The following is a 26,261-nucleotide window of genomic DNA, read 5'->3' on the forward strand; positions in this document are numbered from 1 at the left end:
CTGCTGCTCTTTACCTAGGATCTTCTCGCTTTCATTTATTTTGCATTGCACACTCACCGGACCTGTGGTCTTGCTTTCGCTCTTATCAGTGGACTTGTGTTTCCAAGGTCAACTTAGTTCTTTCCATTCCACATTTGCTCTCTTCGCATTATACTTGAAGGAAGTGCTTCATAGCAATCCTCTTGGGTCGAGACAGCACACCTACACTCAGTTGGATTTATTAGTGCTCTAGCTTTCTTGCTGGCCAGTCACTACTACTTCTTCACACTGGTAGAGGCAAATGTGCCAATGAATGACCCAGCTCAGGCGACTCAGAAGATGGTGCAGCTTGCAAAGTGCAGGCTGGGTGTGGCATATATTAATATTCTCAAGATCCAAAAGTCACTGGTGTTTGGCAAATATAATAACCATCCACAGGTCAAGAGGGAGGTGAACAAGCTAATCACATTCTTCAAGAAAGAAGGAATCCTTGTGATGCAAGAAGATACTGCCATTCCAATGATGTTGTCAAGAACATGCCTAGTGAGTGACTTACACCTTGCACTCAACTTCAACAATGACAAGGAGGTGCCACAATTGCAATTGAAGGATACATAAGCTATTGTGGTAGAATCCAGTCAACATCGAGTTGCTGCACTCAAGAAATACTCAAAGAACATCATGCATGGGATTGTCTCTCTTGAGAAATACTATCATAAGATCAGTGAGATGAAGAAACTGACAAAAGAGCATGTCACCGAGTATAATAGCCTTTGCAATGAACTTGCTGGGCTGCAAGGTGCATTGATTTTAATGGGCAAGTGGGGAATAATCATATATGATAAAGGTAAGCAATCAAGCAATCCACTTCATCCTTAGAACAGATCCAGTGGTGAAGTATTGTCAGCATCGCCTCAGCTAGATGTAACTGACAACCCCCCTGCCATTAGAACAGTTGTAATGGAGGCATATTTATCTAGAGCTGACACATCTATGTATATCTACAGACACAATCGTAGTGCATGTCAATGACTTAACAAACTGCTTGTGCTAAAATAAGTTATTGCATGATTACAAAAAGATGACCAAGGAGGTGTTAATTGGCATCTTGCGTTTAGTAAAGGCAGCATACAAGAATGCACCAGAGGAGGAGCAGTTGCAGCAGCACAGGGAGAACTGCACCTTTAGTACGACAGTACTGAAAGGCAGAAAAACATGCAGTTGGCCAAAGTCCTCAGCTATGAGAAACTTGTATTAATGCTTGCCCTCGATCTCCTACCATTGGGACCTTATTTCCACCGTCATAAAGAGTTCCATATCACTTTGCTGGCTCAATCAATCAATGTTTTGATGGAGGTAAGCTGCATTTGTATAGTATGCGCAGCTGAACCTTACATGTTGTTACAGATGTTCATCCAATTTATTCAGTTGCATAGTCATATACTACACCTGCTTGCATCCAACATCTTCCTAGACTATGCAACAGTAAGTAAAACAATTGCAGCTGCATATGATGAAGGTTCAGATTGCAACAAGGCTATCACACAACTGGAGGAGTGGCACCAGATGATCTACAATAGCATGGTGAACCCAGATGCCACTGTTTTTAATGATGTCTTTGATGATATCTCTACTCACACCAGTGAGCAGTTAAATATGTACCTCTAAAGGATATTGCGACTAAGGCTCCAAACTACACCACCAGCCTGAACAACTACTCCAATTACCTAGTCAAAAAGCTGTGTTCCATATGGCACCTATCAAAAACCAAATCATCACAATGAAATACTATTTTTCAGTTTTATGACAGGGTGACAGCAAGAATAACAGTGTGGCTGATGCCTGAAGATGGTGTGCAAGAGGCGCCTTTCCACTACTATGCAGATACGTCCTCAACATTGTGTGGTCCATTTTGACATCCAACAGTGCTGCATTTGAGGAAGTAAGTATTCCTATATTGCAGGACAGCTGTTTTATCCTCACCCATTATAACAGGTTAGTGGTTGGTTCAAGCCTCTGCTGTTGCACTATCGCACACATTATTTTTACAAACATCTGATGGATAACGAAACAGAAGTTATGTTTACAAAGCTCCACAATGACCTGAGGGTGATTAAACCTAAAAAGTTGAGGAGGCAGTCAGTTTGATAGATGTAAGCCATGGTCTGTGTAGTACTAACATTCACTTCACAGATGTTTACCTACTTGTGAGCACTTCACATGACAATAGTGCTGCACCTCCAGAACAAGCTAACTACCACAATTGCTTGTAGTCAGCAGAGCAAGCCTTTCAAGGACCAAAAGGAGATCAATGAAAAATTTGAGAGGTTAGGATCTGGGGCAAGAATGACCTGAAGAAGTTGTGAGACATGATTGCGTCGAGAAAGGGGCACAGAAGGGATCTTATGGCTGAGCTGCAGGTGATTCCTGGGATCCTTGCCCTGCAAGTCACAAGCTAAGACTAGAACGAGTGCACGTCAAAGAATAGCAAGCATGATATGGAACCATTCATCAAGGCAATATTGCTTGACCTTAGCAAAGAGTGCGCCAGGCGAGAAGATCTTTTCAATGATCTGCTAGTGGCTAGCCTCTGAAAAATACTGGAGGGTGTAATTGCAGAGCACACAAACACTATCAATATGATTGGAGAAGATAGAAAGACAATGAAGTGGAAGAGGTGGTTATGGTATGATGGTGTTGAGATTCCATCAGATATTGCCCCAACCACAACAGCCTCACTCATAGATGATGATCATGCTATAGATGTATGTATACAAGATCTCCATGAATTGGAGGGACACAACCGTGCTGCTATTATCAAGCTAATATCATATGTCAAGCACATGGCAGGTGCAAAGGAAATATCCTCGACCCACAGTCCAATGACAGTGAATGTTATCTGAGGTCTACATAATTTGATACATGTAGATTCATAGATTGTGGCTGCCAATAAACACCACTGATGAGAAATTCATGTCAGGAACTGGAGATCAATTCTTCCCATCTATGCATACAAGCACTGAAGGAGGATGACAGTGTCTTATATAACATTAAGGATACCGTTGATCTTATGATTCCAGCCATAGAAGGCACAGAGGATCAAAACATGATTGTAAGTCTATGTGTATGTATGGTTTTACTCTCAAGAGCAGACAGCTAATGTGACTCCTGCAGGATGAACAAGAAGATAAACAGGCCCTGCTGCATACCTCTATGGTTCCTGTGGTCACACAGATACACAAGCCACAGCCTCAGATATTGACAAATTTTGATGATCATGCTAGCCTGTTTAAGTCAGTGAAATCCCAGTGGTTATGTCAAAGGCCCATTGCCTATTCTAAACTATCTGGTCTGAGCATTGATGACTCCATGCCCACCTCACATACTACTACAACAGATACAATTAGGACTCTGCAAACTAAGAATAAAGGCAATGCAAGGGCCAGTACTAGTAAGTATATACCATAGTTACTATTTCTTCTGCAGATGACATGTTGTTCCAGAAACTAAAGATCCTGTTGATAAGCAAGGTGAAGGCAATGGATCCTCTGATGGAATAGTAACAGGTGCAGCTATCAGTAGTGAGTCCAGTAAGTAACTTGCTCCCTCCCTCCATGACTATATTAACTGCTCTGTAGCAGGCACAACTACTGGCACCGACATGATCAAGGCGACTGTCCCATCTATCCGCACTGATTGTATGTCCATTTATCATTAGTATTTTTATGACTTTAAGATGCATTCATCAGCTCTAACCACATTCTCACATTGAATGTATGATCCTGTAAATGCAATAAGGTGGGTAGGTGGTGGTGTGCTCATTGCACCATGGAGTTCCAATAAGCTGGAAAGTTCCTTGCGACATTCCACATGTGAGCCACTGTATTGAAGATGAAAATATATAGCATACACTATTAAAGAGGGCCATGCCACAAAAGCTTCAAGGTATAGGGTACTGATGCTGAGAGGAAGCATCATGCAAGAGGTCAATGGAACATTCTTACAGCAATTATGTTACAATTAGCCAGTTTCTTCCCAAAAATATGATGGGAAACTCAACTCAGCTTAGATGTTTGACGTCGATAGCATGTTCGATGATGTGCAATATTATGTAAGTGTGGTGATGGGTGATCTGAGCTGTTAAGACCATGCACAAAGGGTAGGACTGATTCTGAGAGGCTTGGCTTCAGCTCATGTGCTGCGCCCCTTACCCGAGTATGTGCCCTTAATTTCAGAATGATGTCCAGAGAAAGTCTAAGGAAGTCCAAAGGACTTCCGAAGGAGCGTGGGAAACTTAGGAAAGACTTTCTGGATGAGTGTAAGTAACTTCTGGAGGAATGCGGGAAAGGTCTGGAGGAACTTTCAGAAATTACAATGGAGGTTTTGTCCTGATAGGAAAGGCTGCAAGGACAAAGTCCTCCAGAGGACCGCGGGAAATATCTGGAGGAACTTCCAGAAACTCGGAGGAATGGAGGATCAGATGAGCGGAGGAGCGGAGGAGCGAAGCTCTGGCCTAGGGAATTCCTCCCTAGGCCTAAGGTGGATATTCAGAAGGAAAGAACTAGTATGAGGACTTAGAGTGAGATCTAGTGCGAGGACTAATATGATATTCAGACTGAGGAAGTACAGGAGTTTATATACTGGAGGCAAGTCGGTGCAGATCAGTAAGCAGAGAGGTAAGGCTATATATGAGCATGTGGAAATGTATTAGTAAGTGAAATGGATCATAAGGAAATGAACTGGGAGATGAAACTCATACAAGGATCACTAAGCAAAATGAAAAGAGAGATAACTGAAGACCGGAGACAGGTGATTACCATAAGGGGATGGACACTGATTTAAGGTTTGGGTTCAGATATGAAGTATAAGTCAGATCCTGAGAGGTGGATAGCAGATGAGGCATCCGGATATCGGATCCAGGAATTGGACCAAATGTGCTTAGGGTGATGGGAAAAAGGATGAATGATGCAGGCTAGCTGTGGAGGTACAAAGGTCTAATGTACAGAGATACAGAAGTCCAGATGTAGATGTGCAGAGGTGCAGGGATCTAGACAGATAGAGGACTGGGAACATGGACAGGGGGTCTGGAGGTCCGGATGAGGCATGGGAACATTGTTGGACATAGGTCCGGAATATGGGATATGACACGAGCCTTGGATGATGTGAATTTTTCATTTTCATTTCCTCCTCACCAGTGAGTCCAAATTCAGGGCTAACAGAGTTCATCTTGTAGTAATGCCAATTCTGACTAGGCTGTAAGCAGATCCTAGAACAAGGCAAACAGGTCAAGCTGAACCAATGACAGGCAAGTGTTTTTTTCCGAGCTGAAAAGGTATTGAGACCATCTCTGTGCAGAGACAGGCTGGACATTTAAATCAAAGGATTCCATTGGTCTGAACCTTCAGTTGACTACATATAGGCATTTGCTTATGTTTCTGTTTTGGCCTGGATCTTTGAGCTAAGTGCTATTGACGTTGACTATTGCTCTGAGTATTGAATCAACCCACACCGGCCCACCATCATGACACCTGAACCATCCAACATATCAGAAACATCAATCCACTTTCAAGATTTGCTCAAAGAACTGAAATCTGGTATTAGAAGCAGCCATAAAAGAAAGTTCTGGTAACTTTCAAAGCTTCAAATTGTCACTGGCACATGTTGTCTCACTATCAGACTAGTGGTTCAATTGAACCGTACATACATGCAGCTCAGTGGTTTCCTCTCATGATCGATCCATTTAGTGTGCTTGAGGATGTCTTGTATGAGGGCATGGAAGCTGAATTTTCTGAACCATGGGCCAACCTCAGATCAATCCGAAAAAGCTTCAGGTTTAAATAAGTAAGTCTACAGTAATCTAAGATAACCAGTCTCTGATATTTTGCCTGTGTAGTCATCAGAAGGAGTTGTGTATAAAGCAATACAAAGAACTTGTGAAGCTTGTACCAACCTTCAGTGACATCATATCAGGATTTAAAAATATTCTGTCGGCCTTAGACAATTTTATCCATGCGGTAACACAATCATGTTCATCATTCATGTTCCTGTACTTACATCTAGCCAGCTTACGTGTACTGCAAATGATGTACGATCTGATGATACAGGGAGCCTGATGTGAGAGGGGCTGCTATATATGCTCAGGAACCCCAAAACCAACCGGTTTAACCCACCTCTACTCAGGCAGCATGATAAGATTACTTGTGGATGGAACCACCCTCAGGCTGCGCGACTACTGTGCCTAATATGGATGCTTGACGTGTTCAACAAAAATCTCCAGTCAGTCATGCTAATATCATTCATTTGCTCACACATAACCAGCTATAGGGACTTTATGGATAAGGTAAAGGAAGGTCAGATCACAATTACTGTCACAAAGCTTCCCACATATCTATATGATGAGTCTATGTTGGACCTCACCAGGAAAAATCAAGGTTGTCTTCGAGGATACTACCTCAAACATGTATGCTTGTCTTTCATATTCTTGTTCATTGAATACTATTTTACAATTTGAGCAGGTCTTTCACCACATATTCACTGGACAATCGGGTGCTATTTCTGCAACTGCTCACAAAGGCACAAAGGCTCCAAAAGGTCAAATTCATGGTATGAAATTGCCACTACCATGAGCAATTGCATACACAGCCGTACAGGTAAGCTCTCATGTGAGATTCATGCACTTTAACTGATCATTAACCTAAGGCATATTTCCAACTTAGTTCTGTGACACAATGGCATCAGCAAATTGAAGACTTCAATTTTGTTCTATTATATGATTGAATAGTCGATATGTTTGAAGGCAATAGTACTAATAAGCAATGAGTGCAAGAAACACTCAACCATTGGAAGTCATAAGACCATTCAACTCTTTCTTTTTTAATGCTGATCCATATTATGAATAGAGAGAATCCTGGACTCCTGCAGCATGGGCGCTCCAGGGCTAGGATAGATGCGGGACTTCATGCATTTGAAAGCAAGGATGACATGGACAGTTTTTTTGAATCTAATGAGCGCTTTCCTGATAATGGAGAACAGGGCCCACAAGATAGGACCAAGAATAGTGGCAATGCAGAGAACACATATGGTATTCATTTCCCCTGTAATTTGAATTGTGCATATAGCTAATGTACATTCTGCCCTAGTGGTGTCAGATGATAACAAGTCATATCAGGTAGCTTCGAGGACAGTGACATGTGCATCACGCCAGAAGAGAGGACACCGCTAACTCCAATTCAACTTTGTATAATATTTGCCTACTGCAGTACCATATTTTGTATTGTCTTGTAGTGCCTGACAGCATCATATCTTTCTTATAGCTCACCACTCCAAGTTTACACTTATATTGGCTTGTCCCCAATGTATGTACTTACCTCTTTGTAGTTGTCTTTTATCAGTCTGTACTCTATCTTACATCACACTTTATTTCTGACCTGTGTGTTCATAGAAGTGTACTCTGCATTGTAATTTGATATTAGATTTTGTTGACAAACATGATGACCTGCACCAAACTGGTTCGGTGCATGGGTGACTAATGCTCTTCTATGAGCCTGATACCCTAGAAATCATTATAAAACAATCTTTCTTTACTCTATGGTTAAGACTGCAGTTCAGATAATATTTTCATTTTATTTCTCAGATAGACTCAGATAAACTGAATATTTTTGTATATTTAATTTTGGAATAAATTCCGCTTAGTCAGAAATAACAATGACTCAGACTAAATCCCATGCATGTCAGGTAACTGTGAAAAATAGTTCTTGCATGAGTTGTATTATTGAATCACAATATTTACTTAGTAGTCTCTGCAGAATGTACTGGCTTGTGTCTTCATCAGCCAGAGAAAAAAGAGAAGTCAAAGCAAAGCATTAAACATAAGTGCATTCATTACCGTGTCATATCGGTAGCGGCATCATTATCTGTACTTTGTGTCTATGAGCTGATGAACTTCTACTGCTGTTATAGCTCTAGGTGACCTCACCGGTGTTCATGCTGTTGATAAATAGACAATAGATCGGATATTCACTCTGAGCTAAACTTGTTGTAAGGCTCATGGTTCGGAGGAAAATAGTGTATATTGTACCATCAAACATTTGAGATGTTTTTCATGCATAAAATTAATATTATATGGCCCTAACTATACATGGTTGCAGTGAATATTTACTAGCCTATTCTGTGTGTCTGTTGCTACCAAAATGCTAGTTTGTTTCCCACAAGAACCTGTAACAAGTCCAATATCTGCATGTACACACAGTAGTAATAGCATTCAAGGACCCTCACATGCAGGGTCATAGGCGAGTACAGGCCCCGAATGCCAAGCTCAAGACTAGTATGCACTGGGTATCTTGTGCTAATCCAGAAGGGAAATCAAGTTGAGATATAATATATTCAGCATACTTTGGCCAGTTGCAGCGATGGTATGGAAAGGAGTATGCATAGAAATACAAGAGACTGCAACTGTTACAAGCATTATATTAGTTTGTATTGAACATGATGCTAAACAAGGGTCTAATGAGTTGCACAAGCACAACAAGGCTTGTAGGAAGTTGCATGAAAGTTCATCACCTATACAAGGGGCACATTAGGAATTACAAATGTTATAAGATTTGTAGCAGTATGTATTGAATGTGATAGAAACAAGGGCCTGCCAAGCGATACAAATATAACAAGGCTCATAGAAATATGCATCAAATTCATCACTCAGACAAGGGACTACCAGTAAACACAATTGTCTCAATAGTTGCAGTAGCTTGTATAGAACATTACTTAAACAATGATCTACTGAGTGATACAAATATAACAAGGCCAGTAATAGTATATATAAAACCTTGCTGCATGTACTGCAGTACATAATTACTTGCAAGCTCAACACAAGTCTGTCACATGTTTGTGAGAATGGCAGCAATTGTGCACCTTGTATTGGTTGTTACTAGCTTATTACAGAGTGTTACATAGTATGCATGATTTTGGTTTTTTTTCCAATGTACCTTCATTGTGCAATGTATCCATACATGTTTTTTGGTCTTATTGTTTTTTTGCTTTCAAAAGATAATTACACTGGTCCTTACTGATAGAATATTGTTATTTGTTGTTGAAATTTAAGTGCTATGCTATAAGGATTAGTATGGAGATGGTCAGCTTAAGGCTGACTTCCATATTTGGCCATAGTTGTGTGCTGTGTTTGTAGGCCATTGGTCACATGATATATTTTTGGCTCTGCTAATGTTTATTTGTATCTATTATATTTTATTTATTTGGTCATGGTTGATCTTCGTTTCTCTTCTCTTTCTTTCCTTATATCATCTCCCATCTCCATCCAACTGCTCAATGTACATGTTCCTGTAATAGGACACATGTCTTGTGTAAACAAGAGTGGCATTGGGTGGGGCGGCACTCCCTCTGCTCTTTGAAGGGCCGAGAACTCTCAGGCTGTAACACCTGAGGGAAGTTGCTGCTGGATTGTCTTAACTACTGTCTATCTGTCAGGTACGTCTACTTATGTGTTTGTTTTCAACTTGTATACTTATTGCAAGTTTCCTTCCCAGACTGCCAGCTCTATTTTTGTGTTCTCTCCTTGCTATGCATGTTCTTGCTGGACTGCTGGCTCTGTTTTTGCATTACTGCTGGCTCTTTGGTTGCATTTGCTAATTGTTAACTACTGTCTGTCTGTCTGTCTGGTGAGTCTCTTTTGTTTTAATTTTTGTCCCATCCACTCATTAGAAGTTATTGTCTCAGCATGTTATCTGCTTTTGCAGCTCCTTCATCCAACTGTCTAACATGCATGTTCCTGTAATGGGACACATGTCTTGTATAATCAAGAGTTGCGGTAGGTGGGGTGGCGCTCCCTCTGCTTTATAAAGGGCAGGGAACTCTCAGGCTATAACACCTGAGAGGAGTGGCTGCTGGATTGTTTATCTTGCTCTGTAACTACTACTGTCTGTCCTTTTGGTGAGTCTCTTTTTGTTTTTGTTTTTGTCTTCTTGTCCACTCATTGGAAGTTATTGTCTCAGTGTGTCATCTTCTCCTCATGCTATGCATGTCCTTGTTGAACTGCCAGCTCTTTTTTGCATTTTCCTCATACTATGCATGTCCTTGTTGGACTGCTGGCTTTTTTTTGTGTTCACCTTTTGCTATCCATGATGTTGTGCTACTGCCTTATCTACTACTAGTTCACTAAGGTAGGCCCATCCATATTTGTCTTTATTTCTTGCACATAGACACGGTTTCAATTATTTGACACACATCTCCTTATTATGGCAGATGATTCCAGTGTATGCTAGAATTATGTTGGATGGGGTAGGACTCCCTCTGCCTTTTATAGGGTGGTGAGTGTTTCTAGGGTTTGCTCTCTAGCATAGGTTGCTGTTGTGATGGCCACTCAAATTTTCACTTTGTGAGGTTTGCTAGCACGTACTCTCCTGGTCGAATTTTGCTTTGTTTCCTGTTCAAAATGCAGGTAACTTTCCTGTATCTTTCTGGCACATTGTAGATCAGTGAGTGTTTAAGGCCTTCCTCTTCCCTTCTGGTTATTAACTGTTCTATTGAACAACTGTACTGTCCGGTGGCGCTCCAGGCATGATCCTTCAGATAGACAACTGTCTTGCATCACCAGCGAGTTTAAGCAGAGCTACCACTTGTCAATGACATTTATAACTAACTCCTAATACTTTCAGACCCACACTCTGCATTGAAGCAGTCATGACTATCTTGCACAAGTCTCCCTGTATTTGGAAATGATTCTGGTGCGTGCTGGAATTGTGTCAGATGGAGCAACTGCAGTGGGTTTCCTATGGTAATCATTTCCAACTATGGCAGGGGTCCTGTTGCAATGTCTAGTTGTAGATCACGGTGTACTTAATAATGAGGAGAACCAACGCTCACGCATGCTATCAGTGCTTTTGCCTCACATTGACTAGAAAGTGTGTGAAGCTGATGCTTTCAATATTTATTAGCACTTTTCATTTGTGATAAGATGAGGCTCCATGCACAGTAGTAGACATTTCACTGTTGTTTGTTGGGGTGTACCAATTAGGAAAACTTATGTGGGATAGGTACTCCTGGCTTAGAATCACAACCTGAAGATACATCAGACATGGGAGGACTGGACTATGTCTTGAGCCTGAGCTTGGATGATCAGCTTGATCAGCTCTTATTGAATACCATTGCTTCTAATAGTAAACCATGACAATCTTTTGAACTTACCTTGCTGTACTTATCAGAAACATGAACACAAATATGCACAACTCACAGTGTGAATTCTGAGTTCATAAACAAGCTTGCCCAGTAGGAAGTTAGCAACTCTGGTGAGCCAGCCATGGCACCTGCTAAGGTGTCAAAGACAGGCCGCAAGCAAAATTTTAATGCCCCTATCATAGATATATTAATAGGAATTGACAGTGATGATATTTTCATCTTGTTAACCAGCTCATAGCAAAAAAAAATCCAGCCCCAGTTACAAAGTTTTCATAGTGCAATCCTTTTATTTTCTCAATTGTAACCTTCTTCAATGCTTTTGTTCAGGATGTCACTAGCACTGTGAAGACCACTGCAACAAATACTACACTCCTGCATTTACATTGAAAATTTGAAAGACCTGCCAGCTTGCCTTTGAAAATGGTGAAGAATGAAATCGGCTTTCAAGCCATGCTCGACACAGTCCAAGAGCGGACCAAAGGTCAAACTATTATTTTTTTCCTTCCACAGCTAATTGATTTAGAGATATTGTGTTGTTCTCACATCAAGAATGTTATTTCATTGTTAACCCTAACTAACAGTCATCTGAGGTGTCCAGCCACAACAACCGCACATATGAACATGAGGAAGAACTTGGCGTGTTAGTGGAAAGTGATGTGATGTGTTCTCACAAGAGCCTGAATGTGAGATCAACAACTTGATTAGCAGCTAACTGTAGATATATGCTAACTTGCCATAGGATGTGTTACTACAAGATAGTGCCTAGGAATTCACTGAACTGCAACAATGTTACTCTGTCTGAAATCACCCTCTTTTCTCCAACAACTGTACATATTTGAAGGGAAGTTTATTTTGGGACCTCAACCCTGTTTGTCTAGACATCTGCACCACTGCAATAGTATGCATACATGATTTGTTGTGTGTTATGTCACTGACATCCCTCAGCATGAATTGACAGAGTAAAACCCATGTGCTACATCTGAGTACAACATGCACCCTCAAGCTAGCCCAGCATTCTTCGGCCAAAACCACCACTGCCATCCCTGGATCTCCTGCCCAATACCATCATCCTTCATCTTATTAATACCTATACCAATATTATCCCCCACCTACACCTTTGCATCCTGTACAGCCATCTGCAGCTCTCTCTGCTCGACTGTCATATTCGGAGTATCCATCACCTGGTGTAATAACAAAGCATTCTCATGATTGAAAGTGTTTGTTCCAAGTTCCTCATATCTCCTGTGGATTCTAAAAAGCTCACCATACTTGGGTATAGCCCTTGCAACTGCATTGTAGAATTGTTGGATGAAGCTAACTAGAGTTCCACTGGGTTCATAGTCCTTGGCTGGTGCACCTTTCTCTCCCATCACTGTAAGCCATTATTGCTGGTACACGGTGTGGAAACAACAACCTTGCTGGGTGGCAAGAAAAGGTTGGGTCAAGCTAATGCCTAGTTGCTATGTCTAAACAGACATGTTCGACCCTAAAGGGAATTGCTACTAGACGATGATGGATATGTGCGACCCGAGAGCGCGTTAAGCGCGGGAAAATAGCGGACAAGGAATGTGCGAGGTGCGGGAATGTATCCGAGGCTATCTGAAGCGCAGGAACACGCGGCCGAAGGTGTGGAAAGCGCAGGAAAGTGCGGACAAGGTATAGGGAATGTCAAGGAACGAGGTTCGGAGAGAGTGAGGGCAAAGGTATATTGCGAGGAAAGGAAAGTCTAGGTATAGGAACCTACTAGGGGCTAAAAAGCGCACACTACAAGGGACTACTTCGAAGGTAAACCTATAGGGTGAGGCATACAGTATGAGGGAAGTGTTGTAGTAGTCCCAAGTAATAGTCAACTTATAGTCTAGACTCTCACTCGGAGAAGGAAGGGATAGGAAATATAGGAAATATGTAAGAACATGTAATAAGGCTGCAACACATTTTACAAGCCTCGAGGTAAGGAAATTCACATACCAATAGGGTTTGGATGGACTATGGATGGACGAGGGACTTTCCTAATGTGTTTCCAAGGTATCTGAAGCGCGGGAATGCACGTCTGATGCGTGGGAAAGTGCGGATAAGCAGATGCGCAAAGCGTGGGAAAAGCGGGTTCAGTTTCGGACAAGATTATTTGCAGGATAATGAATGTGCGAGGATGGGAAACTCATAGTGTTCTATGCTCCTTGACACAAGTATCAAAATGGCCTATTTGCTGCCCAGCGCGGGTCCGAGCGTCACAATGGGTGTATTCTTTTGCTTTCCTTATTATTTTCTCATGAAGGATCTTCATTTGTTTCCCTCCACATTGCATAATTCAAAAAGTTTTCTTTCGAAAAATACAGCCTATCAGGTGCACACAACTGTGAGTTCATAAAGTCTCAAGGATTTACTGACCTGCATTTTGAACAAGCTCTTGAAGCTCTTTGTTGTAATGTACTCTAGGTAAGAATAAAATATAGCCCAATGATTCACTAATGAAAACACAACAGCTTTGCTGCAACAGAGGCCAAAAAAATCTCTCCATTAAAACATCCCTCAACAACATGGGCTGCCACATAACCTTCCTTTGTAATTGCAATGACAAGTGAGTAATAATCTCCACAAACAAACACATTTTTCAAGGGTGCTCATTGACCTGTCATCGCCCTGCCATACTAACGAGCCCATGTCTTCTCGTTCTTGCTGACTTCATCAACAAACACAAAGTCTGAACCATTCGCCTAGCCACACATCCAGACACCCACCCTCTTCAGAAGCACATTCATCTTGCTGCAAAAAGGCCCTACATCACTTAATCAATTCATTCAATATTGACTCCAATGATATAGACAGGTTAATACCTACACTGTACTTCCCTGCAACAAGCTATCCTTGCACAGTAAAGATAGCCTCATCCTGAGATGATTCCAACCGCAAGCAGACAGAGTTGCAAGATAAAATGAAGATCTTCTCCAATAGTTCAGGACAGAATGATAAGATCGGAGCAGTGGCAGTAGTGAGATGAAGCAATGTGCAATTTCCACTTGCAATCACACAGTGGCCTTCTCAGAAGTTCATCTATTACAATTACTCAAACTTCTCTGACTGCTGATTGTGCATACATTCAGGAGGCAGAGTCATTACACCATGTTTCTCAGAGTATCCTGATGCATGTCTGGCCAGAGTACATACCTCAGCATTCTCAATGTAAGCTGGTAGGATCATCAATTTGCTTGCTGAGTACCTCCCACTTCCTGATGAATTTATACTCATCAAGGCAAGCAATATCATTTTTTAATGCAATTTCTGTAGAACCTCTACAGACAGACATCAAGATCAGGACGACATCAGTGCATCTAAATGCAGCATTTCCTTGCAGGGTGCTTATTCATTTCATCAGTCAGCCTCTATCAGCTTGGCCCCTAGGGGTCTCTCACCATATGAATCTTCTGATACAAGTCCTCCGCTTACAGTTTGCTTAAGGCAAATGAAGATCCTTCTTGATATCACCCTCGATCCCCTAGTACCGGTCAGGTGGGCAATTTTCATTTGTTTTGCATATGTGCAAGCTCAAGCATATGATATCTTACTTCTTCAGAAAAAGTATGATGCTCTTATTATCCCCAGTGGCATGGGGGTTGCCGTCAGGATGGCAGAATTGACAGAGATGCAAAACTTTGTTCGCTCCTACTACAACCAGCCAGAGAAGCAGACTATAGGCATAATATATGCAGGTATGATCTTATTTGATTGTATTTGTGATCTATGAAGCATATGTGCATTTTGCAAGATTCCAAGGTCTCGACTACAGCAAAAATTCCTAGTTAACCGATCATATTGCACTCTTCTCTCCAGAGCAAGTTTCAACTTTCCAGGACTTGAGTTGCAGTAAAACCGACGAGAAATATGATATATCTTCTCTGTTGCGCTAGATTTTGAATATAAGGAACACAATGTGGTCCCATCTGCTGTTCCAGGCAAGACAACACTTGACATATGTTCTTTTTCTGTTCTTGGGTCACTTCCTGCAGCAATTGCCTCAGGGGCAGACAAAATCTGAGACCAAGTCAGCATTAAATATGTATGAAGACCCTGAGCCATCACATGCTGCAATTGCAAGTGCCCACTTCAGCTGGCCATAATTCCAGTAAGCTCCTCTCCCAGAACATAATAATAGCACTTGATTACTTTCTCAGATAGGTACCACTTCCAAACCAGCTTCTACATATGTTTCTAGATTTTCTTTAGTTTGATGACTCATGAAGGGAGATTCCTAGTCTCCAAGCTGCTCTTGCACCTCAGTAGCATCTTACAGTCAATATATGGCTTGGGCTGAGTGACGTCGGGACAAGTGGTCAGGATGAATCTCTTTTACACCATTCCTTTTGCCAACAAGTTGTCGAGCATCAGAGATTCTTTTGCATCACCAAGAGATGGTAACCCATCACCCGAAATCTGTAAGAAGAGATAGTGCAGTGGTTAAGACATCTCCCTTTGGAGTCAGAAAGGACTATGTTCAAATCCTTGTCCTGCCATGATTTCAGCTTTCAATATTCTGCATTCATGAACTTTTCTTAAGTAGTTCCTCACTGTCTTATTTATTGTTGAAGACAACACTTCAGAGCTTTCTGCATGGAAATGGTGAACCCATGCGGAAAACAGGCAACCAGCATAAGTTCACCTGTTTTCCATTTGCATACAGCAAGCTCTGAAGTGTTGTTTTTAACAATAAACAAGACAGTGAGGAACTTGCTGCATGTTTGGATGGTAAGCTAGGATGGAAAGACCACAGTATAGCTAAAGGGACAATCAATGTTCTCTAGCTACATGGCCCTATAGTCCAGTGGTCAAGACAGCATATGCTTGTAAACAGGAAGTTTATTCCATGTTCTTCACTGACTGTGTTTTTTATATTGTAGTATAAGTGGGATCATCTCTGCATTCCAACCTTCTGAAAGCTAGAGAATGGCTGGATGAATTTTAAACAATTTTTCTTGAGAGTTACTTGATCCATTGACTTGAGAAAAGTTGGCAAAGGGGATATTGAACATTTTTGATAATATTTTTCTAGTTGTAGCCTGCAGCATCATTCCTTCACTCACGAACTCGTGACCTTTCTCTGTAGCTCCATCTCTTTGCCTTACACAATTTTTGCCCTAGCTCCACACAACAACATTGTGACAATGTCCTGACAGCACAGCAGCCATCCCAGAGCAGAGGTCCACCACAAGCATTTTCCCTTGCTATAACATAATTTTGCAAAGCTCAGGTTCAACCTGAGTCATTGTTCTATGGACCCCGGAAAGAAATTCCTTGGTGGCAGGGCCATCAAAAAACATCATATTCAATATGCTGACTATCCATTTAATGTGGTGGCAAGGAATGGTTGCACTTGATGCCTTAGAATATTAGATTACCACTATGATGTTTCAAAATACTGCTTCCTACCAAACCCATAACATCTGCTCTTGAAATACGTCAACATTTCATGAAGCAATGTAGTGGATACTGAGATAATCTCAATCCTCCCTAATATGTCACCCTCAACTCACTCCCTTGAAGAGAGAGAACAAGGTAACTTCATATCTTTTCTTGCTTTCATTCTCTGACCCAACCGTCCTGCCATTCTACTCTATAGACCTATGACTATCCTCTGCTTTAAGAATTTTGGTCGCCAGACATTTTGTTGTTGAGTTAGAACCAAAGAACTTCTCAATATCTCCTATTACATGAGCTCACTGGATCAACAACTGGATGAGCATATGAATACAACAGAGAAAAAGAAGAAGTTCCAAGCTTGGTGCAATAGTGATATACCAACCCAAAGATGGATGATTACAATGTTGTGGACATCGACTTCCAAGAAGTCTGCCATGTCATCCACGTAGAAGTCAGTAACATGCTTCATTTCCTCTAAGAAACTGTGTGCCTTGTCTGAGATGGCCTGCCTTCCTTCTCAGTCCTTATTTACAGTAAGCTTCCCTTATATCACGAGCCTGAGTGAAACGAGCATTTTAGTGTTCTTCCCATAAGAGAATTTATGAGAATGAAAGGATGTCGATGCCTTACTTTCCATCACTTTGATCCCAATGCTCATTTGTGTGCATCAATAGCAGATACTCTGCTGTGTGACAACTGCAAGCCTTTAAAAAAGAGTGAGTGGTGTCTCATTATTCAACACATACTTCATTGCTCAATTGGAATGTACAGTCCAAAGGCATAATCAGACAACCTTTCTGGCTATCCCAAGACCAGTCGACCCCTTCCTTGCACTCAACCGATCTAACCCTCAAAATATCCTTTCTCAATCCTGTCCATCTTGCCAACCGACATTCATCTGTCAAATCTGTCGCGGCTACAATCAACAACAAATACACTATTGGAGTAAAAGAGTTAAGGATCTTGAAGCACATTCTGGACACCGTAAATACAGTCAGTTGCATATACTGCTGAGTCAGTGGGAAACACCAAATGGCACCTAACGGCTGCCAACGGCTGCCAAGTGCCATGACACTACATTTTGGGTGTATTGTTATAAGTGCTGGGTATCTTTTTGAGAGCCATACATGCACCCTCCACTATGCCAAGGAGCTTTGAGTGATCACCAGTCATGTCACTAAGGCTCCTGAATCCCTTTTATCTTACCCTCAATTGTAACAGTCATTTGGGAGAGCAAGGTTGTTGTTAATGGCCAAACCAAGAATCCTTACATGGATAGAATAGCCCAAAGGCTGGCCATCAACACCAACTACTTTACTTCCATAAAATCTTTGCAGACCTGGATCAAGCACAAACCTACCAATGCAGACAAGATTCCTTGATATCACTCTTTTGTAATCACTTTCTACAGAGAATTTAGAGCCCTTCCATCTTCACACGTGAACAGTACACAAGTAGAACAAGACCAATTTATTAATGTTCATATGGAAGACTTATAGATGCACTCCACTAATGATGCCGAGATGACTGATGCTTTATCATAATTATGTTCATGCCATCTAAAGTATTTCTATCCCTTACCTACTAAGAGAAGTACCATAATCAAATGAATAAATAAATCTAGAATACTTTCCAGAACTGTTTATCAAGGCACGTCGACTTCTTTTCCATCCTAGCTTCTGACATAGTCTTCAGAACTTCATCCATGCCCAGAACCTATGTCATTCAGGGTTTCCTAACATTTGATTCCGTTGGTGTGCTTAAAAGCACCCTGTCGACCTGGGCCCACAATAACAGTTATCTTCCTCGCAAAATTCACAAGGGATGTACATCTCCTCACAGTAATGGCTCCAATCTCCAACTTGTTTTTCCCTACCAGCATTGTCATATGCTGCATTTACTGTGGCAAACAGTCTAGCAATATTCAGAGGCACTACTAGACTCATAACAAGGATCCATGCTTAAAGATCAACTTTCTCGGTAGGATAAACACCCCTCGACATGAACTTTTCGCAGAACGATTTTACAGGCACAATATTGACCGCCAATTCAGTACCCAAGAAGAACTATTCTTGCCTCTTTGCATGCTGCCTGTTCATGGCCCTTCCTGCTGCCTTATACACACACATTCAAATGCACATCAAGATAGGCCTAATTCTGTACTACCCTTCTCTCCACACTAACATGCCCATAGATAATACTCCTTCACGTCGAAGTGCCCAGTATAACCATCACCCCACAAAAAAGAGGTTTGGAAGACACCCCTTCTCCATATACAGATACAACAGTCGGTGGAACACCATCTCCTGATATATCTAGTATTATATGTACACTCTTTCAACCAGGTGGAAATGAAGCATCTACCTCTAGTCCTAACCTGCATGAGGATACAGAAATTCCCCTCAGGAAGAGATGCACAGCATTGGAAACTCCCCTTCCACCTCCTTTTAACCTTATTCCTTGTGATATTGATGGAAAGATTTTGTGCCTTCAAGCCTATATGAACCATCAAGCAGGACATTGCACTTTGCATGGACTGTCCCTCTCCCTCCCTATTTACGAGCCTCACTCAGATTTACAAACCTGTGACCTTGTGCATGTATCCTATTACTGCAGACACTACCACAAAACAATACATTAATTCATCAAAAAACCTATATTGTGCTCCTTATGCAGAGGCTATAAGAGGTTCGATCACCCAGAACAGTCTTGCAACAATGATTCGCTCCAAGACTTTTGGTTGGGTAATCCCTATCTTATTTTCACTACACCTTCCACCAGTCACATCATTTTTGACCTCCTTGAAGTGCAAAACTTGCATGCGATAATACTCACCATCAAATCCTTTGGCAATTAACTCTACACCCTGTCTGGTAACACCAAAGCCATCAGCAGGGCAAATCCCAAAGTATATGACCTCATCTTTGTATTTTTTGAGTCATCCTCACACTTGAAGACCTTAGATTGGGCTGTAGTGCCATAAGAAGCAGCTGATTGATGTGGAGTTGTTGCAAGCATTATAGAACATTATAGGAAGTGGTGTAATGGTAAGCTCAGCACAAGGCCAGTGTAAGGCAGAAAGTGGCAAGAGTCGGGGTCATATAGCATCCCACACACATGGTAGACACATCATCCTTCCATTCATGACCATCCTTGTTAGACTGCAATGCTGGCTGCTCCTGCATTGTGACTTACTATGGACAAATTTCTATCATTATACTCCATCCCCTGTAGTCTTAACTCAATGTTATTAGATGGACAATCATTTCACTGGCAGGTTTCACAATCTTGGTCAACCTAACACATACTTTTATTCTAATAAATTCAACAATTCTTTGTTGCTAGCATGTTCTCTTACAATTTTGTGACTTATATATAATTGATACATTGTTAATTGACATGCCAGGTGTGCAAATCACCAATGTTCCCATATGCAGAAATAGGGGAAGTCCACACATCACAACATGTGACATAATTACCTGTGCTAGACCTGCACTTTGATTTCTACTGCCAACCATTAATATTGTGGTAATATGGACACCAACTCCATCATTGTCCCAATCCCTATATAAACATCATTCCTGCATACTTTCTGAACGTCTCTCTCACTAAAATACGCACTCACACATTATATTTATAACCAACATCTCATTAGTGGACTTTAGTTTGAACTTCTGACTAGTCGCACTTGTTATCCCCACATCTACACAATACACCACGATGTCCTGCATTAACCAACAATCTCAGAAGGTAACTATTCAGTTTCTGATTCTAGTCACTATTTAAGGTGCCTCTCCAAAGACTGTACCCCACCCTACCCCTCCTTCAATGTGAGTAATGAGCTTGCCAACCCCAACTAACATGCTGACATTATGTACAGATCATGTTCCAGGGGGAAAACATATTTTTACCTAAAGGACATAAACATGATCCTGTCTTTGGCCATGCAAACAGTTTGCCCATTCTCCTCAGACATCAAACGAGATTTCATGCATGATGATCCCCACCTGAAAAACTGATTCCAGCTGCAATTTGACCTGTCTCGCTATATACAAATAGCAGCCACTCCAGACAATGCAGAGCTCAAGTATACAGGCCCTCTCTTCCAACATCTCGCTACTATACACATAGTCAGCTCAGGATCAACATACTCTCTCTCCAAGAAACCAAAGACTAGCTGGAAATGGCTTGAGAATACCCTGTATCATGCCACATCCACTTTCAGGGTCAATTCTCTACTCCCACTGCAGTTTGCGATGTTACTCCTCCCCTCTTACTATGGCTATCTGCGCATTCACAAGAAACAATGACATGCTCTTTGATGCAAGACATGAATACTGAGCTAGGAAGTAAATCCAAGGACTTGCCATATTCTGGATCTTCTTCACCATTGGCATCCTCATTCTCAGTGTCTTTGGTGGAGGGTACAATGTCAGCGGGTGATGGGTGCTGTGTTCGAGATAATGAATGGGTTGAGCAGGTGCCCACAGGTGCCTTCAATCGACCTCTAGGAGGGGCATGAGAGTGTTTGGCTTTCTCAGCCTTGCTATTGGCAGCAGCCAAAGCCTTGGCTTGCTTGCCTGTAACAGCCACTTTTTTTGGAGCCAGATGCTCGCATCAGATCTGCTTGATTTCACAGGTCTGACAGGTTTTTCGGACCTTGCCAGATGACTTAGCACTTCTTACCTAGTTATACCTCAGCCATAAACCTTGTCTATACCTAGCTGCTATGAGCGGAACTGCACTTTACCTAGAACCCGCCACTCTTTACCTAGGATCCTCTCACTTTCACTCTTATCAGTGGACTCGCTTTTCTAAGATCGCCTTAGTTCTTTTCTGTTCTGCATTTGCTCTCTTCACATTATACTTGAAGGAAGTGCTTCAGAGCAATCCTCTTGGGTCAAGACAGCACACCCGCACTCAGTTGGATTTATTAGCGCTCTAGCTTTCTTGCTAGCCAGTCACTATTACTTCTTCACACCGGACCAATACATACCTTGTTGGCAAGGGATGTTCCTTGCTTGATCGGTGGTTCGTGTTGCACACTATGGCCAATTTTCTTCTGAACAGTCATTAGTAAATTAATAGACACAGGGAAGAAACACTTACATGAACTTAGCTGACTTTGCTTTCTTTCGGGGGCGAGGTCTAGGTGGCACCCTGCCTGCCTCCAGCCTGGTTTTACTTATAGGTCCCAGTTTCAGCAATACCAGTGGGGGTTGAACAACCTCGACCTCCGATTCTGGCTCCGATGCAGATGATGTGGCCTTTCATTTCTTCGTATTTCTGGACACAAAGAGGTTGTGCTTGGTGGGGGGAAGGCACTGGAGTCGGGGCAACAACTGTCAGTGGTGGTGGCAGCGAGACATACAGCACTGGGTGGGGGATGGCAGGTCCTGCTAGCAGTGCATTGTGCGAATCTTGGTGTCGGTACCCAAGGGTCTTGCCATACAAAGGATGGCCCTGAATCTGTTGGTCGTCATCTGAAATGACAGACCAATCAGGTAAGGTTCTCAGCCTGCCATTGGGTGCACTCTTGTCCTGGATTTTGGCAGTGCAGGACAAGAGTATGGGCACTAGCAAAGTAGTGGCATTGCCGTGTTGGGCAAATGTGGTTGCCTAAAGACAAAACCGGTCATCAAATTTCAAAAGATGAGTAAAAAACCAGCAAGTGACTTACCAAAGTTATGGTAATCTCATGCACCATCTTTTTTAAAGCCAGAGTGTCTTCAGGCATTTTTTGCAACCATTTGACCAGTTGCAAAATCTTCTCAGCTGCAAGGTTTAAAGCCTTGTTTGCATTCTCGGCAGATGATATATTGATGAAGGAAAAAGGTAAAGGTAAATACTAGATATCAGTGGTGGGTATAAAATTTGGAGGGAAAAGTTGAAGGCCAAGTGTGAATGTATATATAGGGAACAATGATGGCGGCCACAGTATGGCCAAATAAGGTAACCATGGACAAGTGCCTATTATTTCTGGACCTCAATACATTAACTCCAGCCATGAAGTAATGCAATTCTCCTCCAGTATTGTGGCCCACTCCAACCATTCCAGTTATGTAAATCCACTCCATCAACATCCATGGCTGATTCAGAAATATGGCAACCCAGGATATACACTGTGCATCGCTGATAGTCAAAGATGACTGTGAAGAAGTGATCAGAATAATGGACTATGAATCTAACAGGGACCATGGGACATGTCCCTCTCTGAGGCAAGAAATGATTCCGCCTGAAGACCTCCAGTTCTTCATCCACCATCTTATTCACTATGGCTGCATACAAGTTCACATATCTGGTGCACAACCTGCTCAGCATCTCATACCACACATTGGACAAATAAAAGTTTGCTACTGTCGCATCGAGCCATTCATTTAGTCTAAGAGTTTTCTAATTGAGCCATGCAGACATCCAAATAATTGGTTGAGCCATTACATGAGCTGTGATTCAGTTAGATCCATGTATCTATTTATCCCATATTGATGGAAACTCACAAGCTATTTCATCCTCTGTAGGTTCAATTAATATAGTCTGTTGTCCCTCAATTGATGGTGATTTTAACGCAGGTTGCGGTGATGGTGTAGGCTCATATTTGTGATCTGTTAGTGCCTTCTTGTTTGATGTCTCAGATGGTGCTGGATTCCTTAATACACTAAATTAGTAGATATTCAAAACCCTCTACACATCCAACAAAAGATCACAGCTAAAACTTACATAGATCATCCTTGTTGTTATCATCATCATCATCCTCCTCCTTGTACACTGGGACAACACTTGAAATAACTTTCTGCATGTGATTCATCTTGGATGCTGAAATTTAAATTTGTTATATGACCTTCGATAGAGAGTTTTGGATCACCAACCAATAACTTGTGGAGACTTGATATGCCTGTTTGGATCTCCCAGATGTTGTTGACCTGATGTATCTTTCCTGAACTCCATCTCATCCATATGTATCCTATTTACATTGTGATTTGATTCTTCTGCTCTTTTAGATTGAGTATTAGAGTAAATTGCAACTATGTCCACCGGAGATTCTTGCTGACAAGGGTTACTTATGGCACGTATGATAGATCTAACACTATTATCATGGTTTATGACTGTTTGTGTTTTGTGTTTCTTTCCTGTAATGAAATGTCATTTACATCCAAACAATCATGGTTAAGTCTAGGGACTAACTCCAGGTGATAGCTTTCTTGAGTGGCCACCTGTGTGTTCGATGGGGCTTATTCCTTTGTCTAACATCCTCCTGACCATCTGCAGTACCACCCTTCCTCACCTCTGACTGTTCCTCAACACTATTAACTATTTGTGGTACACCATCATACATGGTATCTTGTGCAGTCCATGACTCCTGAGGATTCCAATCTAGGATTCCAGAGTCAATGATTTGCTCCAGTATATCAGTTCTCATATCATTCTCTTGCATATTATCCTGTTAAAATATATCATATGTAGCAAAGATTGTTTTATTAATTAAGAGATGGCATACCACATCCACTTGTGCTGGCAAATGATTAGGTACAGGACTAGCGGGGTGCAACATACAGGTTATTTTTACTACCTACAAGCAAACATTATTGCCATATAGATAGGGGTCATGCACATGTATACACAATGCTGTATCACTCGTTTTCTTAGCCTGCCTCATTGTCTCTTACTTGTTTCAATTTGAGGACCTTCTTCATCCACAATTTTGCAGTCACTCATTGCTGCCAATAGTCCTCCATCATTGTCATCATCAGTATTCCATGTATCTTGGAATGTATTGTTGTATTTAAACCCATCAATCTCCATGATTGTTGAACCATGTGGGTCCCAGTCAGGGATCTTGGACTTCAGGATTTCCTGAAGAATATTGATAGTATTGTCTTCCTTCATCAGACTGTAAGTATTTGCTGTACTCAAGTGCCAGTGTTGTTCTAGTATTCTCTTGTTGACGTGATATATACCATTCATTCATTGTCCCCATCACAGCCTGCAAATCACTCAATTCACTCCCTTCTTCGCCTCCCTGCAACTCAGACCTTGATATTATATATAGGGAACTGTGTGGGTATACCCCTGGGTGTGCACAGTCAGACCCGTACCCATATCCGCAGTGTGGGTACAGGTATGTGTACAGGTTTTCCTTCCAGATATCAATAACCCTATGAGGGTAAACCTGCAGGTTAGTCATGAGTGCTTAGCATATATGTCCAGCACACATCAGTGAATGCTGACGTGACTCAAACATATGTGGATGGCACAGGTGTCAAGAAGGAGGAGTGGATGTTGGGATCCGATGAATCTGAAGGAGAGAAAGCTGAAGGGACAAGAGCCAAGGGAGAGATGCAGCAACTGGCCAAAGGATAGAGCCGGAGGAGAGGACATTGAGTGCGAGTATATCTAAACAGAGAATGGGAATGACATGTCATGGTCAGCTCGTGCGCTGTCCATCATTTAGTCTATTTACCGTATATGACTGTACCTGTCAAGTGAGCTGTGCATGTAATGTTAGAAAAAAACACACACACCTTGTCCAACAAACATATGAGTCCCACATCCAGAGTTGAGTCTACATGCACAAGCAGTGCAATATATGAAATGAGTGGCGGCATTAGATGATGAGTGATAATGAGTCGATGCAAGTGCAAATGAGTGCAAATGGGTCAATACCAGTGTGAATGAGTTGAAACAAGCACGAAAAAGTTGAAACAAATGCAGACAAGTGCAAATGAGTCGAGACAAGCAATTGAAACAAGTGAGAATGAGTCCAATTACTAGAACTCCCAGGCATCCACATACTGCAGCTATAATTCGTGTGATCTGTCATATTCATCCCCAAATCATCTGCAGCATTACTGTAGGACATTCAAATAGTGGTTCAACAAATCTTGCTTGGAAACTGTTGCTCAGAAGATGGATATGAAAATGAAGGCACGTCTACCATACGATTATAATGCTGTGAAATTCAACACAGATTTTCTCTCAATGTTGATGATGCCCATTTGGTGAGGGGGGCATTGCAGAGTGGTTGGAAATAGTGCTATCCTTAATCAAGATAAAGACACTTCTGGATGAGGCAATGACTCTTGGCAAACTTCTGGCTGGATGGACTGACAGTTTGTAGTCAATAGGGATGTCTACAGTTGGTGATTTTGTTCAATGATACTACTGCCTGGTTTGTAAACACATGGTGGTATAGTACCTTGCTTTGGATATACAGATCTTTTCTCTGTGAATGAAAATACAATGTGTGTCAATCTAATCCATCATTTTTGGAATGTGTAAACCTACTGGCTCAAGGTTTGCATGTTACATTACTCCCGAGCCACTAAACAGAATTGCAACATGTAGATGCATGCTCTAATTTATTGCATTCATGCTGAAGAAATTTTTATCCCAAACATTATGGCAAGAGGCTAAAACAAATACATGTAAACCTTAATTTTCATGACTACGGATTGCATATGGCATTTTCTCTGAATCCATTGGCTTCAAATATAGTATGGTACTACACTAGCTTACCTCAAACCTTTTAATTGAACATGATGTGATTAGCGCCAATCCGAACATGATTTTTAATTTCTGAGCTTGAAAGACTTTGTGGAACCGATTTTACAGCTTTTTGCTTCTGAGATAGATCACCCTAGGTGTGATTGATGCCTGCCATGGGATGACCACATGTCACTCTCCAT

At 41.6% G+C, this 26,261-nt stretch overlaps 3 protein-coding genes across 3 annotated transcripts; 2 read left to right on the forward strand and 1 right to left on the reverse strand.

Moving 5' to 3' along the window:
• Positions 1-288: 288 nt before the first annotated feature.
• F5147DRAFT_652937 (uncharacterized protein) lies at positions 289-4,647 on the forward strand (the record flags this gene model as incomplete). The annotated part of the gene is made up of 22 exons (XM_041433710.1): positions 289-522; positions 643-826; positions 987-1,003; positions 1,061-1,174; positions 1,201-1,335; positions 1,387-1,464; positions 1,650-1,709; positions 1,779-1,879; positions 1,906-1,921; positions 1,975-2,117; positions 2,173-2,186; positions 2,210-2,306; positions 2,636-2,744; positions 2,960-3,091; positions 3,154-3,272; positions 3,387-3,430; positions 3,483-3,560; positions 3,618-3,677; positions 3,786-3,851; positions 3,885-3,924; positions 4,375-4,543; positions 4,594-4,647. The coding sequence occupies 22 exons, from the start codon at positions 289-291 to the stop codon at positions 4,645-4,647; spliced, it is 2,064 nt and encodes a 687-aa protein (XP_041292734.1).
• Positions 4,648-5,734: 1,087 nt separating this feature from the next.
• F5147DRAFT_652938 (uncharacterized protein) lies at positions 5,735-7,508 on the forward strand (the record flags this gene model as incomplete). The annotated part of the gene is made up of 12 exons (XM_041433711.1): positions 5,735-5,820; positions 5,873-5,993; positions 6,044-6,093; positions 6,121-6,255; positions 6,304-6,329; positions 6,400-6,439; positions 6,495-6,582; positions 6,622-6,629; positions 6,879-7,060; positions 7,098-7,147; positions 7,293-7,334; positions 7,452-7,508. The coding sequence occupies 12 exons, from the start codon at positions 5,735-5,737 to the stop codon at positions 7,506-7,508; spliced, it is 885 nt and encodes a 294-aa protein (XP_041292735.1).
• Positions 7,509-21,759: 14,251 nt separating this feature from the next.
• On the reverse strand, positions 21,760-24,462 carry F5147DRAFT_652941 (uncharacterized protein; the record flags this gene model as incomplete). Its single annotated transcript, XM_041433712.1, is given in 12 exon segments — positions 21,760-22,197; positions 22,259-22,426; positions 22,572-22,727; positions 22,774-22,856; positions 23,076-23,216; positions 23,296-23,391; positions 23,417-23,539; positions 23,637-23,705; positions 23,761-24,016; positions 24,074-24,110; positions 24,130-24,145; positions 24,243-24,462. The coding sequence occupies 12 exon segments, from the start codon at positions 24,460-24,462 to the stop codon at positions 21,760-21,762; spliced, it is 1,803 nt and encodes a 600-aa protein (XP_041292736.1).
• Positions 24,463-26,261: the final 1,799 nt, after the last annotated feature.

This window comes from Suillus discolor, assembly GCF_016758755.1.
Source record: "Suillus discolor strain FC423 chromosome Unknown F5147scaffold_28, whole genome shotgun sequence".
Taxonomy (NCBI): domain Eukaryota; kingdom Fungi; phylum Basidiomycota; class Agaricomycetes; order Boletales; family Suillaceae; genus Suillus; species Suillus discolor.